Here is a 15685-nt window from a genome sequence, read left to right as displayed (position 1 = left end):
TGTAAGAGAGGCTTTTAAAGGGTGCATTTGCAGCCAGGGCCACACCTTGCTGTAATGACAGTATGCATTGGACAGAAATACATATATGCAATGTACCAAATAGTTACTCAGCCTAACATCTCATGTGAATAAAAACATATGCCATGCACTCTCCCTCCTGTATTTCAGTAAAGTGTCTATCTTTCTGATGTCCATTGGTTCCTACTGAAGATGTACTCTTAAAAACAAGTCACAAATACATACGGCCTATATAAACATTGGGCTTTATAATTATCTTTATCTAACATTTAAAACACTTAATAGTTTTGGACTTTGGGGCTTTATGGCACAAACTATATTAGGCTTTGACTACACAGACTTTCTTAATAGTAAGATTAATTCAATGTAGGTTTGGGATTTTTCATTGGATTTGTTGACAAGAGAAATATAGAATAAAACCCTTATCCTTTAAGTGATGATGTGGTAATTTATTGATCTGTCGAAAAATTCTCCTCTTGCTTGTTGTTACCAAGGAGGTCAGATGTCAGGGCAGCCCCTCTGTGCTTGTGCTATTTGAAAATCAAAAGCACTTTGCTCTATGGTTCCTCAACAGGACAGATGCTAATGAACACATGCCACCAAATCCTCCAGTTTAAGGACAATGTTTTAAATGGCAAATGATCCAGCCTGGATCAATAGCTGCCACGCTGTGAAACAAACCATCTCTTCTATGGTTTATCTGGAGGGATCTTTCTGTGAAAAAAACCTTTTTAGTTGGCATATGTGGAAAACAATCCGATAATTAACGGCTATTGGAGTAAAGTATTACTCATGTGATTACATACATTATCAAACACAGCTACTAATACTTAAAACTGTGAGAAGCTGATTTCCCACAGCTCGTTCAATGATACAGATGGACAATGCTATTACTGTGAATTGTGAATTGCTGCCGGGATGATCGGAAGTGGCAGACGGGTAGAGACAGTAAGAAGAGGGTGGTGAGATTGCACCAGTTTTCACTTGTGTGAGAGCCTTTTGTTGTGGGGAAGTACAGTATGAATCACATGAGAGCACAACAGTTGCTTGACTCTGGAATAATGAGAGGAAACCTTGATCTATGCACGGAGGAGTGGGAGTGTGTGTGTCAGGGAGAGAGGGTTGAATTGTATATGACACTAAGAATTGGAGCATTATACATGTACTGCAGAAAGAAAAGAAAGCTTTGATGAATTCACTACACACTGTGTCCTTGAAGACATATGCCTTGATATCGTTCTCTGAGGTTCATTATTTGTCTTCCTCTATCCTGATTTATTTATTTGCTTATTTGATATGGATGTCTTCGGATGGATCTCTTTGCTCTGTGGCAGAAAATAAACATAAAGGTGCTTTTGGGGGGACTGTAAACATCACAGTGTGCCAAAATGTCTGTGGTTAGATAAATGACTAAGATAAGTGAACACTGCAATCACAGCTAGATACAATCAGCTCTGTCTTTGCAACATGGCAGCAACATTGAGTTTATAAACAGAAGGGAATAATGTGGTGTTTGCAGAACTGCTATAAGAGATTAAAGTGTAATTACAAATGGATTAATAGTGTAATTACAACGTTGTTACAACCCAAAACAAGAAGGTGGAAAATCAGCTGAGTACAATGATTTCATTAATATGGGTCTTGTTGTTCCTTCAAGGTGTTGAGGAAAACTTTCTAAAAGCTGCAGCGTTGCTCAGCTCCAATTAAATAGGTGGGTGAGGTAATCAACAAGCTGTACCCTGGGATAACTGTGCTACTGTACGTGGTCGACAAACAACGATTGGCAGAAACGTGGCACTCTTCCTCCTTGAAGGAAAGAAAGCAACGCTCGCCTACCTTTCACTTATCAGGGGACTTAGGCTGAGTAACACTGATTATCCTCCCTGTTTGCTGGCGTAACATTGATTATCGTCCCTCGGTGCCAGGAGCCCCTCTGAGAGGATCATCATTGCTCTTAATCCTTTGACCTAGCTACCTCTCCTCAACACACCTTGGATTAGGTCCTCCGCTGGTTGCCTGGCACCGTGGGAAATAGGGTAAACAATTAAGAGATTAAATGGCTTGGGCTAAATGTTGCTCTTCCCCTACAGAGAGAACCCATTCTGGTTGATGATGCTCAGGTCTGGGCTAGCACCCAAAACCTTTTCTTGTTTTGGCTCCAGTGAGAGGCTTATACACTCAGTGTTGCTCAGATGGGCTCTCCATTCTTTATTCTCTTAGTGATATTTTTTTTTCTTCTGCATTTGCACACAAATATCCAGAGGAGCACTGTATTCAATCAAAGAAAAACTGATTCCTCACTGAACAAAGCCCTTCAGAGCTGCTGATCTCATTGTACAGTTCAGTACATTTTGGATTATAAAACAAGGCCACATTTTTTCACAGGCGCAGTTATCAGAACACTTTGAAAAGAGGATGACAAAGCAAGACTGCAGGATGACTCAGTCTATTTTGGCAGTCGCTGCCATACAGATCTGAAGGATCTTAAATCCTCTGCAGTGGTCATCTTAGGTAAAATTGTTGCCAGGTTTGTTTTGAGGCTCATTAGGCTGGCCCACAGTGATTACTCATGGACAATCAGATCACTGCAGTTGGCTGATACAACAGATAATAACTCATAACAGAAAGAGCACATTTAGTAACAATCTTGGCTTGAATGCGCTACTTATGAATCCACTCAGCTTTAGGAAAAAGGCTTACACATTAGCAGACACAGACAATGGCATTAGTGTTGGATGCTCATTAAGATAACGGGCTATCTGTGTGTGTGATCAGCCTGTCTGACAATAAGATATGCTGAGGCTGCAGGCGTCAAGCCTCACAGTCCAGAGGTAAGTACTTGACACCAGCAGTCAGTCGCAAAGACAGAAAGACAGACAGATAGACAGATGGCCTGCCTGCCGCATGGGTAAAAAAAACTGACAGGTAAAGTCACCCCAACACGCTTATTGACTGACTGAGTGTGAGGATTATTTCAAAGACAGCTGTTGGGGGACTAAACATGTGGAGGTGGTGAAGCATACAGACAGTGACACCCAGACACATGAACACGCCGTCTACACACACATACAAACATATTCAGCTACTAAATGTCTTACCTCGTAACGGAGACTTCATGGCGGCTTCTACCATGCCCACCAGTAGCTGTAGGCTCTTGGGGTCCTGGGCCAGCCCAGAGGCGAAGGCGGCCAGTGCGTCGGCATGGCGGCCAAGGTACTGAAGGGCAACACCCTGTCGGAAGTATGCCTGTAGAAGAAGAGAGGTAAGAATCATCAGGGATCCAGTCTCGTGACACAGCATGAGGCTTTATACAAACACATTACCAGACACACTCATTTCACGCCATTTGCAATTTTTCCACATGAGCAGTTTTCTGAACATGGCACCTCTCTCTGTATTCCCATAATAAAGTGATCACTGGGGTATTTGTACTTGTTAATTGGATTATAAGTTTTACATAAATGCACATGTTACACTGGCTGGCTGCCTTCTCAGGAGCAACTATTGTTTTTCCTCTTCAATATTTTGTATTCTGCTTGCTGTGGGACTGAAGTGCACACAAGTAGGGGAGTGGCATTTCTCTTGGGCTGTGTTAGAAAAAAAAGTCGAGAGTAAAAGAAAAAGGAGAATGAGAGAGAGCTACTTACTCAAGACGGTGTGTAGCTCAATAAAAGAACACCCATAAATACTTCAGATTGTGCATTCCATTTGTCGGGGCTCAGTTGTAAAATAATAACACAACTGTCCGGAGTCTGTTTTTGCCATATTTTCACATCAGATGTGTCATGTTTTGGATATGAGAATCGCTCTTCAAGCAGACAGAAATTAACTGCATTTGTCATCCAGTCTGTTATCCACAGAGCTGAGAAAGTCACATTGTTGTGGAGTATAATAATTCAGCCCCACTGAGATATAAACTGCATGCGACTGCTGACATACTGTATCTTTCCGTGAGAGACTAAAATGTTTTGGAACATTCTTCAGATTGAAAAACTAAAACAGACGCCGTCTCTGGGATCCAAAGCTCCATCAATAAGTGTGAGGTTTTTTTTCCTTCACGTTGTCTGTTTGGACTAACCAGAGAAAAGAGATGTGTTATCCAAGCAAGTTTGTGACTCAGAATGTTTGTGTTTGAGGCCTGATCAGAAAATAATCCTAGCGAGTTGTTAAAACTGACTCTGGTCCAGTCTAACAACAGCAGCAAAGAGAGATGGAACTAGATCCAGCTCATTATTCACGATCCAAACCACTAAATCCCCCTGAAGAGAAAGCAAACTGTCTCAGAATAGACATCAGAAATGAATCATTATAGCAGCAAAGCATGGGGGAAATGAGGGACAAGCAATGTGTGAGGCTAAGAAACAAGAATATGTCTAAAATTGAAACTGTCTTCTCTGGTGTTTCATGTGTTTTTGCTTGGAAGTCCAAGCTGCCGTCTGGTCACCTCCTCACTGAGCAGTCACTCCACTCACAGCCTCCAAAAGTGACACCAGGGCTAATTTTCCATTAGCATCTAAGAGGCCTTTTCATTAGTCTTCCCAAGCTTCTCTGTTAGCACCGCTAGGCAGCAAAAAAAAGGCGGGGAGGATTAGAGAAAATGAGACATGACATCAAATTTATAGAGACCAGTAATTAATTTTGCTTCCGTCCGAAGCCCCCCCACTGACTACCAATCTCTCTCCAGACCTGCTGCCCCCCTCAACATCTCTACCTCCCTTCGCATGCATCACAACTTCATTGAAAATGACGAGGACAGAGATTAGATTCAAAGCATTAACCTTTGTTCTAACACTGTTATTATAAGAGGGGAGTGCAGGCCAGGGTATCCGCTCAATATTAATTGCATCTAGTGGCGGTGGAGTTTGGGCAGAACGCATTGGCGAGAGTAGGGAGGCCCACAAACGCTTCGCCCGGGGGAACAAAAGACATTTAAAAGCACTTCTTCCTTTGATTAGATTTAGCCTACTATATGACGGCTCACCCAGAGGTCTTTCTTTCTTTCTCTTAAGCGGCATGCCCGGCCTGAGACGACCAGGGAAAGAGAGCGAGAAAAAAGATGAATAAAATAAGACTCGCTCTAAAAAAAATTGCCAACTTCTTTAATCCTTTTACTTTACCCAATGCTGTCCTACATACGGCTGAAAGACTAGACCGTGCAGCATGCATTAAAATAATGCAAACACAAGCACAAGAATGAATGCATAAACGAAAGAGCCATGGCAAAAATGGAAGAAAAAATTAAATTCTACAATGCTGGACGGCACATTGATTCCGTCATTATTCTGCCCTCAAAACACATCATAGCTACACAAACACACACAATATAACCTCAGCCTTTGCATAATCCAACAAGTACATTCAACCAGTGATGCTCATAAAACAGAGGGCTCACTTGAATTTGCATTACAGTAACGGAATACTAGGGTAGGGAACACCAAATCATGCATAAGAGGACACAGCTAGAAATATAACACCAAGAGGTTGGCTATGCTATTGGCATAAGGCATTATGGGAGACAACATTTTCTTAATTCACGCATGACAGGATATTTTCTAAAACACAGCAGCATCTGCTTAGAGCTGCTGCTACAGTGATTAGCACAGACAGAGGGAGATAGAGAGAGTAGAGGGGGAGAGAGAGAGAAAGAGAGAGCATTACAGGAAAAGAGAGAGCTCCAAAGATTAACTTTGCCCTGTCAACATGCAGCATTACACACACAACAGAATGGTACAAGTCAGTGTTTAATCACAGCCAAAAACCATCTCCCTAAACAGGGTGCATATTAGAGAATGACTCCTCCGAAGGCAAAGTTTACAGAACACAGGGCCTCCTGAAATGTGACGCATCTGTTCGGCATCTTGTACAACATAACATCCCCAAACCAATACTTATAATAATGTGTTTGCCTAAAATTCAATCCAGGGTAAATGATTGACCTGTCCTGCATCTTCGCCTCATCTGTTTAATGGAGCAATGTGCTGATACCACAGGAGAGTGAATCGAGTAGGGAAGGTGTGTTGTTTTTACCCGTGGGTAAATTCTGGCAGTGCTGATGTGTATGTGTGTGTACATGTGTGTGTACATGCGTGTGTACATGCGTGTTTGTGTGCGCACGTGTGTGTGTGTGTGTGTGTGTGTGTGTGTGTGTGTGTGTGTGTGTGTGAGCAAAAGAGAGGGAGAGAAAGAGAGAGACTCGAAAACATTCGAATAAGAGAGAGGATAAAAGCTTTTCTTGTTTCTCGAACATTTTAATATTTCATGAATGCTTGTTTGATGTAGTTTTAAATATTCATGTTTTCATGCTTTGGAGAAAGAGGGAAATGATGCAAAAAAAAGAAAAGTGATTCACTTTGGTACACTGCTACACACTGCGGGGATCCAACATTCTCCGCACACATATGCCCACACAAGCTCTTGCACACCAGTCACATTCGCTCCCTTTCTCTCTAACAAGACACTTACAATGAAACATGGACAATTTTCTTTCAGAGACAGCTCTGTTGTTCACAATAAGGCTCACAGTCAGAGCAGCTGGACAGGAAGTTGACAAGATTAAGATTGGGACTTTGGCGCAAGACCAGCTGTTACAGGCTCCTTTACTATTAGCAGATTAATACCTCAACATATGTCCTTGGCTCCTTCTTAGGCTCCTCGTCAGAACCCTCTAACCCCAGAGGTGTCATCTGGCCCTGGGAGCATGCCTATGTTTGAGCTTGTCTATCCTTGTTCAAAATCTAGGACTAACAGGCTTAAAGGAAGAATTCATTGAAAATACATTTTGTCTAGCTGTGCTAAATGGTTATGAACAACATGAGTATGGTTTGGTTTAGTGTAATGTGCACACCTCTGCCTGATACAATTGAACGTTTCTTATGGAACATCTTAAAGTAGGATGAATGCTGACAAAAAACATGCCGTCTCCCACAGATGTGGAAAACCTTGCTTGGTCAATAGGTTGCTGCATCCTACATCTAAATTGAATTCCCAGGTTGCACTATGAAATGTATGCAGTGCTTCGAAGACAAAACACTTATTAAAGATTGCCAAATCTATTTGTTTATCCTATCCTGAATCTGTCATTTTCAGCTAGAAATCAAATTGCTACGGTAATTTGTAAATCCTTTGTATCAAGGGCATTTCAGCTAGAAAACCAGCCCATGTAGTCAGGTTATTTACAGACAGTTAAAGCTGTTTCCTGCCACACTTTCAGAGTTGTAAAATCTCAACCACAATGATGTCTCTCTAAATAAACGATACAACTCCTCCCCAACAAGGCAGGCTCCTTTTCATTGAACGAACTGCTCCAGCTGTGCTCCAATGGCCCAAGGACTTGTGCTGCTTGCTGTGCCCTGATCGGTGATCAGCAATAATAGAGATGCTCTCAAATGTGGAAATCAATAGAAGCCATGTAAGCTCTGTTTACACCGTGCCACACCCTTCACTGCTGTAGTGTATTTAGGATACGCCTGCTGCAGATGGTTTCTGATCACCCACAGGGCAGTTGGTGCCAATGCGACTACTCTCAACAGAACCCCGCTGTCGGCATAATGGAACCCAAATAAGACCATCAAATAGGGACAGCAGGCTGCAAATACACTGCACACACACACAAATACAAACTGAAGAAAAATACATCAATAACTCCTCAAGAAAACCACCCATCCGTCTCCAACAAACATGTATTACTTGAAATCAGCTTTCCACACAGGCAAGGACACTGGGGTCAGATTAACACTAATGGTGTGACAGGGACAAAGGGATTGCTGCCTTTCTCCCTCTGTTTCTTGGCTCTTTAAGTATAGGTGTCGTTGCCTGGTTTCCAGCGTGACCTAGAAATGTCATGTGTCGACCAGGGTTTCAGACAAGTGCCTCCACCATCCCTCACAAATCTCTGCCACTACACTTTCAAGGTGAAACAGTCGCAGGGTACACAAAATATCAACTGCTTCATTTAATATCCAGGGATAACTGTCGGCCATGACAAATTAGCTGTAGAATGGCAAAAAAAAAAAAAAAAAAAAAAAAAGGTGAAATGGAATGATTGCTGCTTTGGGCCGTCTGCCCTTCAACTTGAGAAGCTGAAAGCCACAGTACGGCACAATAGAGCCTTACTTAATTAAATCTATTTTGAAGCCATAGTCAGTGAGTTTCTACCCATCTTCCTGGTCCTCACTGCAGGTACAAATCTCTTTCCCACAGGACCTAAAGGTCTGAGGTCGGTCCTCACAGAGGCGGCAGTGGGGGCATTACACCCATTGCCTAGGGCCAAACATAAACCTCTGGCCTCGAGGTCACTGGGATAGAATCATGACACAGCTGCCTGTCTATTACCATCTTCCTAATCTAATAAGACCAAACCCTAAACCAGCAAACACCCCTGACTTACATCGATCACCTACAGCATTTGTCTGTGTGTATGTATTGTGTTAGTGTACAAAAAAACAGTGACAGACTAATTTTTCCTCACATAGAGTGAAAGATTTCTGCATTAATCCAGCAAATCAATGAAAAATGCTGCATTTTCAGGATTTTGTTTTGTCTTATATGCTGACTGGAGGGCTTTTTGTGGAACAAGACCACAGTAATTTTATGATAACATAAGCCACACCAAAGGTGCATGTTATGCACTCACGCAAGTCAAATTAAAGCACCTTATTATCTCCATGTAGGTAGACGCAGTAAAATATTTATGATCCATTGATGTATACCTCCCTAAGGGCGTTGTAGACTCTAGTGATTGCTGTTCCTATCAGTCCTTAATTAGCCCATTAGATTAGATGGCTTTAATGAGAGCAAATTAAAATGATCTTTCTTTGTGGAGCTGGCAATTAAAGGGTAAATGTTTCATTATTCAGTGAGTGGCGACAATAAGATCCAGGTAAAATCCAAAATACCTAGTAGAGGCTTCAGCATGAGAGACATTGTAGTACTCTCTCATGGCTGCGAGGAATCGATTAGCAGGCTCACATCAAACTGGCAGCCAGCACCGGACTTCAGATTGGAAAAGGTCATAGTCAGGTATGTGGAATCAATGCTGAGCACTCTGTATTCACTGTGTCTTGTATTATCTGGCTGGGGGATGGTTTAACGTTTTCTAAAAACAATTACCAAAAGACAAAGAGAAGTTTCAATAAAGAAGGTCAGGGCTTGTGATCGGGGAGGGTGACATGTGGTGCACATCCATTGTGACAGTCAAAGTGAAACAGGGTATATATTTTTTCATTCATGACAAACAGATGAAACAACACAATAGTAGCAAGCTGTGGGGTCGTGCAGGGAAACGCTGTCACAATACACTGTTTGGCAGAGAATTCAATTTTCTTTCTGCTACGTGCATGTCCACCATAACTGAGGGTTTTCAACAAGGAAACAGCCCAATAGAAAGTGATAAACCTGCAGATAAATTGTCAATATGCCTCATTCCAAGCATGATAATTCCAATGTTAGAAAAACCATGTCACACTCTTCCACTATGATTTATAGCCTGATTTGTCACATGGATGCAGCTAGCATACTTACATTCTTATTAGCATCTTGAGAGTCTTGAGATGTGAGGCTGAGAGGGTCAGGGTGCTAAACACATTTCCGTGCCCCTCTCGACTAGCTCGTAGGCTCTGCTCTGCCTGAGCATTGCACACGAACCCCACAGCCACAGGGGCTGACTCTCAATTAAAGTAGGCATTAATTACTTAAAGGAGCTTTAATCAATCAAGGCCAGATGGTGAGTCTGAAAAAGAGAGCAAACTCTAGGCTGCAAAAGTTATTTCCACCCTGACTAGACCTGAGGTGGCCATAAAAGGCTTTATTACAAAATACCTACAAGGCTTACATTTTATAGTTGTGTGATAGTAGAGTATATTTCGCAAGCAAAAAGACTTATCAAGCAAGGAGCTGTGATCTCTGCGGAAAATTGTGTTGACTGTCAGAACTGAACTTCTATACCAATCCTTAAAATAGCTCATGACAGAATTAAAACTCACTTTTTGTAATATAAATTGTAGGTCCTGATTATGCAAAGCCAAGGCCAATTGAGTAAGCAGGCCTGACCATATGTGTCCCTGATGTGTTTAGCCCCACAGTACCGACAGAAGAGGCTACTTGGCCCCGGTGCTGTACTCTCCTGGCCTGAGGCACCACATCCTCCATCTTCATTTGTACTCCCTTAATTGGCTTTGACAGTGAACTCAAGCATGGCTGAAAAATAACCTTCTCTTAGTAAACACTGGCCGAGAGACACATGTTCTCAACATGGGATACCAGGAGTCTCCATTAGCCATTAGGATAGGTAGTCATGTCCAACTGACCCTCTCTCAAAGCTCTTCAAAGCATGCCATCTCAAACGTTGCTGCCATCTTAGCTGATGTATTGAATGTCTAGTGGGAGAAAATAGCTGCTGATAACAAATGCAACACCCCAATTCACAAACCATTTAGCCTGTGCAAAATGAAAGCTGTTCAAACTGGCATTTTCTGAGGTGTGGAAAAAAAAAACGGCTGCCAAGTGGAAGATGTATTTCTGCGCCTGAGGTGTTTTTTGGGGTTGGTTATCATCACTTGCTGAGTTTGAAGATCCCAAAGAGAGACAAAGTCCACCAAGTCATTACCCCCCCCCCCCACACTGCCACACAGTAGGCACAGCTCCTTGTCAGTGTCAGCACTTGCGTTGGGTTCATTAGGTTGCTCTGGCCTTAGTGGGAAGTTGCTTTATCAAACAAGAGTCAGCAGCAGCAGGCTGCTTGACAGTGTGGCTCCAGAGTTGCCCTGCAATACTTCAAAAGACTCAGTCAGCCTTTATGGAGAGAGCTCTAATGAAAAGCATGGCATGAGACCCACTGCTTTTGATTCTGCTGGTAAGGAGTCATACATGATTGAGTAAAAGGCAAGTTGAATCACAGCTAAGGCTTTGAGAGACAGAGGACTGGAGAGAGAAGAGAGCAGGGTGAAGGAAGACAATGATGATGTAACCCAAAAAGGGTGAGACTTAAAACTAGGAGGAGGTGGAAGTCAAAGGAAGAGGGCGAGAGAGAGAGAAATAAAGGTTAGCACATGACGGACACACAGAGATGCCTCTTGTTATTCCTTCCCAGTGTACTAAACATATCTGCTGCCATCCAGGTCATCAGAGCTCTTTATTGTGCATGACCTGTTTCTCCTTCCCATCTCCCAGTGCAGCAGCAGCATCAGTATACTGGACTGTTGTGGCTGTAGCGCCACTGCTTTGCCATGCTTGTGCACACAGAGATCTCTCAAGCGATTACCAGATAAATGCACTTTAATTCACAACACATGCGGAAGGGATTTATATATAGACTCGCTAATTCCCCGTCCACACACTGCAATATGAACTCTATGCTGCACCGATTTAAGTGCATGATGAGTCCCACACGGACAGTCTCCTCTACTTATTATATATATGACATGCTCCAGCACATTGCTGAGAAAAATCTTTTTTATTGAGAATTATCAGTCAATCCCAGATTTAGTTGAGCTTATCAGAACTACCATTTTCATGGGAAATGTCAAACCCACAGAGGGAAAAATGCATGTGCGGTACCGGGCATTTTAACAAGCGCAATGGTGCTAATGCACATATTAGCAACAGGTACTATTTTAGACTGAAATTCTGGCAGTCAACTCCCATAAAAGGGCTAATTGGCAGAGTTCTATTGAAAGGAGGTGTCTGCCTCTGATAACACTGAGTGGTCCTGTAACACAACTGCACAGTCTCTATGTTAGCTCATTAAACAGCAAGTTCCCTCAGCGTTCTTTGGCCATCACCATGCATCATTAATTGTGTCCGCCTGCTAATCCCGTAGCTGTATTTCCCTGGCTTTGATATCTATCTCTACGCATGCTGCGTGACTCGATGGCCTGTCCAGTAATAAGATGAAGTGAACAGGTTTCCATACCACCTGTGGACACTTTATGAGTGAAAAAAAGTAAATATGTTAATTGAAACTCCTCTGGCAACTGGTCGCAACATAGAAGGAATCCACCGCCAGAAAACACACATGCACAAACTCACAAACACGCATGTACACACAAACACACAGCAAGCCAAATAAAAACACTTGCTCAGAGCTATGACTCACACTGTGGGTGCCAACAATCAATGGGGCTCACCGCACCCAGCTGGCTGTAGTAGCAGAATGTATTAATGTTCTCATTTAGAAACAAATATATACTACAAATAGATTAATGGTGTTTGATCAGTTTAGCAGAGCGATGCCAATTAGTATGCGTGGATGGCAAGAGGCATGATGCTTTATTTTTCTATGCGCTGCTCTAAAAGCATGTGGCAGCTACTAAAAACCATAGAGTTGAAATAGGGTGACATGACTACCCATGTCACTGCTATATTGAAAAGCACTATAACTCCCAAGGAAGGGGTTGCATTACAAGGAAAAAAAAAGTGGAGATACAGAGGAGGAAGGGGGGTAAGAAAGCAGAAGGACAGTGGAGCCATGGGAGCCAGGAGAGCAGGATCATAGGTGTAGAAAATTGAGGCTATGGTTAGCTTAGGACAGGGAGAAGTGAAAGTGGCCTTCATTTCATACTACACAGAGCCTGGCAATCACTGGTGACAACTCCTCGCACCAAGATGGGGAAAAGATTGATCCGGACAAGCAGGACTCTGTTTGCTTTGTTAAAAGTAATTAATCACGGTGGCCACGGAGGAATAGTGCCTTCAGTGCCACGCAGCTCTGCCGAGTGTGTTTGCATGTCTGCGTGTGTAGCCATATGTGAATGTAAGTACATACGCATGTCCCGGTCCACATTTCTGCACACATGTCCGAAACAGCTGAAGAGCAAGGAAAGGATGGAGTGGTAAGGGGAACTTTGGGGAAAAGGAGGGGAGGAAAAAAACAGGCAGATGGAGGAAAGAGGGAGGGAAGGAACGTGCGCACACTGCACCCATTTATTCACATGCATGGACTCAAGAGGACCAGTAGTGCAATCCATCATAAGAGTCCTATCCACACCCACTGAGGAGAGAACTACAGTCAAGGGGAACGGTGGATAAAGGAGGTAGAACTGGGGGGAAATAAGGAAGAATTCTCCTCCCTTCACCTTCACTTTGCTCTGAGTGAAATGAAGGCGTTATCATAGTATCTTCTGCTGCAGGTAACTTACTTCTCCTTAATATGAAATAAACATTGCTTCCGTTTCATCATGGCCAGTCTCTACCCCCTCTCGAAATCACTTATTTTTTCTCTGAAAAGAAAACTAGAGTATTTCAGCGACATCCTTAAAACCAATTTCACATCCATCCCATTTTAATTGCTCATACAAAATCTAAAAGTGGTCTTGTTTTTATCACATTAGACACCCCACTCCTACTTGCAGTGATTCTAGAGAGCCTGTGTATATTCACTGTTAATGCCGCCTGTATTCTCCTTATACCTTTCTCCTGCTGGACAGTTATCTAGCTGTCAGACCAAATGGGCCATAATTATGGCCAGTTTAATTGCGTAAATTGTTGTGCTTGTTGCAAATATATGGGTTAAGAAAAGAAGAAAAAGCTCAAACTGAAAACACACTGTAAATCCCATTAGATCACACACATACACTATCCTGAGGCTCTCAGTGCTGGTAACCACACTCCCTCCTCCCCGCCCCCCACACTGCAGTGATAACAGAAGCAGGAGCCCAGAGCCACAGAGACAAGACCCTGATCAATAAGAGCACACACACACACACACACACACACACACACACACACACACACACACACACACACACACACACACACACACACACACACACACACACACACACACACACACACACGAGTCCAGTGATCCCGCAGTAGCTGGGGGTCTTAGGGGAATGGGCGTCACCGGGCGATGGGAAAATTGGATGTGAAATCGTGAGAGGAGTAGAGAAGAAAAGACAGAGGGGTGGGGCATGAGAATACTATGGGTTCTCTCTAGCGTCATATTTCTATCCCTAAGCTAGAGAGTTAGAAGGGTAGCAGCTGCAGCAGAGAAATGGCCACGCGTTGAGAAAGCACTCATTGAAGTGTTGGCTGTGCAGCCGCAGGCCTAGACACTAATAGAAACAGAAGCCAGGGACCCCTCTATGTCAGTGCCTCAGCTGAGCAGAATATTAAATTCACCTCTCGTGCTAATGATTACCCAGAGCAAGGTGCAGGTCCGCAACACCACTTTGCAAATGAACATCATCAAACCTGCAGATTCAAATTAGCACATTGTCTGGACCTGTCGGTCTACACTCACAGCTCTGTGGTGCAATACCTCGAGGACACATTTTGGCTAATAAGAGGAATGATTCTCTGGCTGAAGCTAAATACTGAAGGCTTCCCACACTGCACTTCTAATCTCTCTTAATGCAACAGTTTGCCTGAGTGCAAACCAGTATGGTTGGTGGTTTTAGGAATAGATGTGGCGTGATAAATGGTGAAAAGGCACTGACCCCCCCGATAAAGCAAAGGTGTATGAATTACCTATCAGGCTTTCCAGGGAGTGATGACCCCAGTGATGTAGCCAACCCCACTGCAATCATTTACTGAGCGACTCGCCCCTGTTTGAGACCCTGCCATATATCTCTCTCTCTCTCTCTCTCTCTCTCTCTCTCTCTCTCTCTCTCTCTCTCTCTCTCTCTCTCTCTCTCTCTCTCTCTCTCTCTCTCTCTCTCTCTCTCTCTCTCTCTCTCTCTCTCTCTCTCTCTCTCTCTCTCTCTCTCTCTCACTCACGGACCATTTAAAGAGGACTCACTCTCATAACTTATCATTAGATGGCACTGTGTATGAGTGATGTTCTATTACTTAACTACAATACAAATATTGAAGCATATTATATCATGCTTACTGAGGTAATTAAAAAACATGAGCAACGGGTCCCACGCTATCATGTCAGTTACATTTAATACGGTGTTTACCTGCAGTTTGTAAGCCCATATTAGTTTGTATATGCCAGCTCACAACAAGAGCATGCAGTTCTATTTTTTTTTTCTTATATTCTCTTTTCTGCAAAATATGTTACTGCTCTCTGTGCTAGCAAATATGTTACAACACATTTCCTAACTATTTCCAAACACTATCCTCTCTGCATCATTTATCATGTTGTGGCATTAAGATAACATCCTGCACTAAGCCATCTTCTAGTGCTACTCTATGAATAAACTTCCTAATATCAGCCAGTGATGGCTCATTATGCTGGCCTATCATGCCGGGCCTCTTTTAAAGTGGTTTCTCTCTTGGGTAAAAAAAGTCCATGTGCTACTATGCTTTTTCAGTGCTGCTGGATTAAGCATCCTCTTTTAAACATTTCTCTGCTGCTTTTTCCCCAGAGCCTGTGGAGATGAAGAGAGCTTTGGAGTGTTCAGAGAGAATTTCATTCAACCTGTAGTGCTTCATGTTCCCCCCATGGGGGTTTCTTTTCCTCTGTCAGGGGTCTGAAAACTAAACAACCCCGAGGAGAGGGCCATGAGCCACTCACCTACTGTACAAACATGGTAAGCACAGACATGGTGGAGCGGCAGGCTGTTTACAAGCCTAACCGAGCAGATGGATCACTTTTAAAGAGAGCCTCGAAGAAGTCATTCAGTATGAAGAAGATACGTTCATACACAGTAATAATTACACTATATGGCAGATACATTGAGATCGTGAGATCTTATAGATGAAAATGTATGTAATCTTAGGA

General features: G+C 43.0%; 1 protein-coding gene across 2 annotated transcripts in view; it reads right to left on the bottom strand.

The window, feature by feature from the left end:
- Nucleotides 1–15685, bottom strand: part of LOC137867029 (tetratricopeptide repeat protein 28-like) — a 111480-nt gene that overhangs the window by 61475 nt on the left and 34320 nt on the right. For both annotated transcript variants that reach the window (XM_068703417.1, XM_068703418.1), the window contains exon 2: nucleotides 3117–3264. In XM_068703417.1, coding sequence (XP_068559518.1) covers nucleotides 3117–3264 — 148 coding nt within the window. The remainder of the gene's footprint in view (nucleotides 1–3116; nucleotides 3265–15685) is intronic.

The sequence above is a fragment of the Cebidichthys violaceus genome, unplaced genomic scaffold, assembly GCF_023349555.1.
Source record: "Cebidichthys violaceus isolate CVI_PGR_0920_01 unplaced genomic scaffold, fCebVio1.0.p SCAF_9, whole genome shotgun sequence".
Classification (NCBI taxonomy): Eukaryota; Metazoa; Chordata; class Actinopteri; order Perciformes; family Stichaeidae; genus Cebidichthys; species Cebidichthys violaceus.
The sequence above is the reverse complement of the archived record's forward strand: the minus strand, read 5'-3'. Positions and strand labels throughout refer to the sequence as shown.